Source organism: Haemaphysalis longicornis, unplaced genomic scaffold, assembly GCF_048455015.1.
Source record: "Haemaphysalis longicornis isolate Haplotype H1 unplaced genomic scaffold, Haemaphysalis longicornis Haplotype H1 scaffold_1, whole genome shotgun sequence".
NCBI classification, from domain to species: Eukaryota; Metazoa; Arthropoda; class Arachnida; order Ixodida; family Ixodidae; genus Haemaphysalis; species Haemaphysalis longicornis.
The window spans coordinates 183,013,237-183,017,036 of NW_027526203.1; the positions used below are offsets into that span (position 1 = coordinate 183,013,237).

General features: G+C 53.2%; 1 protein-coding gene across 1 annotated transcript; it reads right to left on the reverse strand.

Moving 5' to 3' along the window:
- Nucleotides 1–2,468: 2,468 nt before the first annotated feature.
- LOC144155916 (RNA exonuclease 1 homolog) lies at nucleotides 2,469–3,587 on the reverse strand. Its single transcript, XM_077687629.1, has one exon. It carries the CDS (start codon nucleotides 3,585–3,587, stop codon nucleotides 2,469–2,471), a length of 1,119 nt encoding a protein of 372 aa, XP_077543755.1.
- Nucleotides 3,588–3,800: the final 213 nt, after the last annotated feature.

The following is a 3,800-nucleotide window of genomic DNA, read 5'->3' on the forward strand; positions in this document are numbered from 1 at the left end:
AAGACGATACAATGCGACTAATCCAAGCACTTTTAATTAGTCGCATCACATATTCCACCCAATACATCGCTCTCAAAACCAAAGAACGGGAGAAAGTCGACATACAAACGTGAAAAGCTTTCAAAATTGGACTTGGCCTCCTTACTCAAACGTCTACTTGTCGTGTCCTTCAACTCCAAATCCACAACACCCTCGAAGAACTCCTGGAAGCTCAACGCTACAGCCAACTCACCAGATTCCTGCTCATCACTACCGGCCGACACGTCCTTCAGGCAGTCGGATATTACAGTTTCATATTACATTTTCATGTAATACATGTTACATTTTACATTTTCAATCCAGTCCCACATTCTGTATCCAAGATTCCTAACAACGTGCAACCAGAATTCAACAAAGGTATAGAAGCCTCTCCCAGGTTAAACATCTTCGATCCCATTTCTACTTTCACCCCGATAATCGCTATACTGACGCCGGCCTCTACCCCTCACGTCAGACTCATGCTATGGCGGTTGTCAACTCAGAAGGCACTCTGCTCACCTCCCCCAAAACTCTCTCCACATCAACCACCACTGCCGAATAAATTCCCATAGCTTTCGCCCCAACCACTGGCTGCGAATACTTAACAATTATAACAGATTCCTGGCAAGCCTGCAGTAACATTCAACATGGGCGCATCTCCATTCCTGCCTCACGCATACTTGCATCAATAAATTCCCTCCCCGAGTTCTAGATAGTCTAACCCCTAGCCACTCGTCCCTCAACGGAAATGAGGCAGCTCACGCCGCTGCCCGCGCCCTTCCACACCGGGCATTTTCCACAGGGTAAGAACATACGGTCCAGCCTCGTCCAGCTGCCGCACTTCCATCACGCTCAGTGACATCCTCCACCATTATCGCAACCTTCGCCTCACCTTGCCTCAACGTCATTCTCAACTAACCAAGGAGGAATGAATCATCTGGCGTAGATTACAAACAAACAAGTACCCATCCTCCACGCTCTTTCGCCTACCCAATACACTCTCACCTGTCACTTCTGGCCCACCCTTATACTACCTCCCACATTATGCGGGCCTGTCATAACACCCCATCGCTCACCCCCAATCCGAACCCTTCCCCAGAGCAGTGGGAGGGCCTGCTGACCAGTGGGAGGGCCTGCTGACTTATAGCTCGGTATGTGGATGTATTTGGGACTTAAATGCGTGTGGGTGAAAGCAACCCAGAAGACACAATGTCCTTTGGCGAGTGCGGGGTGTCGTAACAAATCTACGACTTTTTCTAGAAAGGCCCCTTTTCCATCATACTCGGTCGCGATCCTCCGACAAGGAATTAAACGGCTACTGACATCAATTTTCGGTGTTGAAATTATTAGACAGTTCCCTTTCTCCACTCGACAAAATACCTTGTCTGAAATCTGAGCCGCCTGCGACGCGTGGAACATACTTCTATTTGAACTCATTTATCGCGCCGACGGAACAGAGCCCGGAGAAAAATGGACATCGGCGTGACATCATGCCGTGGAAGGCAAAAGAAGTGACGTGGTTTGGTGCCTCCTAAGCTCGTCATAAACTCGTGAGGTCATATCACCCACGCGGCCCCTTGAGCGGCTATACTGGGCGCTGGCGCGTTCACGAACTGATGAACGTAGCAAGAACTACAAGCATATACCGCTGCCCAGGAGAAAACTAAGGTTCCAGACGCGGGAAAGAAACTGACAATAAAGCCCAGAATCGCAATAGAAGTCGCCATCTGGACGTCTATGAAAGCGGTCATCAAATATACGCCGCGATGCCAGCCCGGAACCCCGCTCAGCCACTCATCTCCGACGGAGGGGCGGTCGAAGCAACGCCTCCACCGGCTCCCGTAGTGTTTTGACGCCCCCACAAAACGGCCAGGTGATACCGTGGCTCCGTCACACGTGCCCTCAAGGCTGGAAGCGCGCAAAACTGAAACTGACGATCATCAGGCCGTTTAATGTAAATAATTATCGCGCTCAAGTATTAAAATGCTGTCTCTGGTTCGCCAGGTCAAGAGGCATCGATAAAAGCAATAAAAAAGGAACATAAAATTTTGTTGTCAGTACTCCTTCATAGAAAGAATGAAATGACAGCCGCAGGGAACGAGGTATTGCTGAAAATTTTCTCTTTTATGCAAAACAGGTCGGCACATAAAAACTGCCGACACATACGACGTCACAACAGTGTTTCAGATGAGCCGCTCCCACATTCCTGCCTCGTTGCAAGCAGCACGTCGAGAGGCAACAAAAAAATTCCACAAAAGGTAGGAAGAGGGAAGAACCACGTGGCCTTAGGTACATGCTCTCCGGACGGGGCTGGGCGTAATCTAGCGGTGCGAACATTTTCTGGCCTGCTGACGCGCAAAAAAGTGGACACCTCTAACACCCATTATCCGGCGCTACACACCACACACAGGCGCACACAAAACCCGTTCCGCGTCTTACGGATGCATGGATCATTCCTCGGCCTTTGTCCTGAAGCGCCCGAGTTGATTCAGATCCGACGCCGCTTTCCACAGCACCAGCTCCATGCAGGCCTTGGCGTCTTCCGTGCAGTCATGTCCCCGGGGTCCAGCCTGAACATCACGACGTAGGTAACTGTTGACCAGCGAGCGCAGGGACCGTCGGTAAGGCAGGCCCTGGCGGTGGGGGAACATCACTGCCGTGTCTACCACCGTGTCGTGGATCAGCTTCAGAACTCGCAGGTCATTTTCGAGCCCATGGCCCACCAGCACCGTGGAAGCGGTGAAGAGGCGGAGAAGCACCTTCTGCACGTCCTTCAGCGTGGTCTGCACGTTGCTGAGGTGCTCAGCCGTCACGCCACTAAAGGACGTGTTGTAGTCCAGCACGGGGCTTGTGGGTCTCACATACGTCTCGAACACGGTGGCGCCGTCCCAGCTAACCACGCTAACCTTGGCAACTTCCAGACCGCGGATCGTGAAGCACATCTCGCAATCTACGGCGAACACACCGCCAGTGATGCCAGGCCGCAAGCGTGTGCGCACGAAGCCACGCGGCAGCGTGTTCCTCTTCCGTGGTAACCCTTCTGCGCATATATGGCAGTCCGAGGATTCGCAGCCGGGATGTTCAAGTGCCGCCTGGCAGCAGCTGAACACGCCTCCCCAGCGTCGCCCCGTGTGGAAGCGGCAGCCGTTTTGGGCGTAGTACTCACCGGCTGGCGTTATGAAGAAAGTGGCGCCGCAGCGGCAGCAATACTTACGGCTGGAGTAGGCCTCGTCACCGTCACTCTTCCACCATACTGCGCGGCCGGGCTTGTCGGGGACGGGGCGTGGATAGCCGCAACGGTACATGTCGCTGGGGGTAAGTCTGTAGTTGAGAATCTTCTGATACAGCTCGTCAGGGCAGGGCGAAGTGCGGTAGGCACTGTTCAGCGGTATCGGGCACCACGGCGTAGCCGAGGCGATGATGGGCGCCAAGGCCTTCTGCCTGTCGCCTTCGGCGGCAGCGGTAGCATGCTGCGGAGATGCACCATCAGGCGAAGTCGCGAGGCGTTGTGCGCTCCTTTCCAATTCCAAGTCGAGGGGGGTGCCGCTGTCTTCCTCTGAGGTTCTCATCGGGCATGAGTTCAGGTATTGAGGCTTTCCCTCCTCTACCATTTCCATGTCCTTGGTTGCTTCCAAAGGGTCCTGTTTTACACCGCTTTCCCGTTTGTCAGTCATGAAGATGACTAAGACAATTATAACGCTGACTACTGCAGAAAGCACTAGAAACAGGAGTTCACCAGCCATTGTGCTGCTGCTGCTGATGCTGATGATGACACTGCTGCT

Bases quoted from the DNA above. Each gene is read 5' to 3' on its own strand.
- LOC144155916 (XM_077687629.1), bottom strand. From the start codon at position 3,587: ATGAGAACCTCAGAGGAAGACAGCGGCACCCCCCTCGACTTGGAATTG.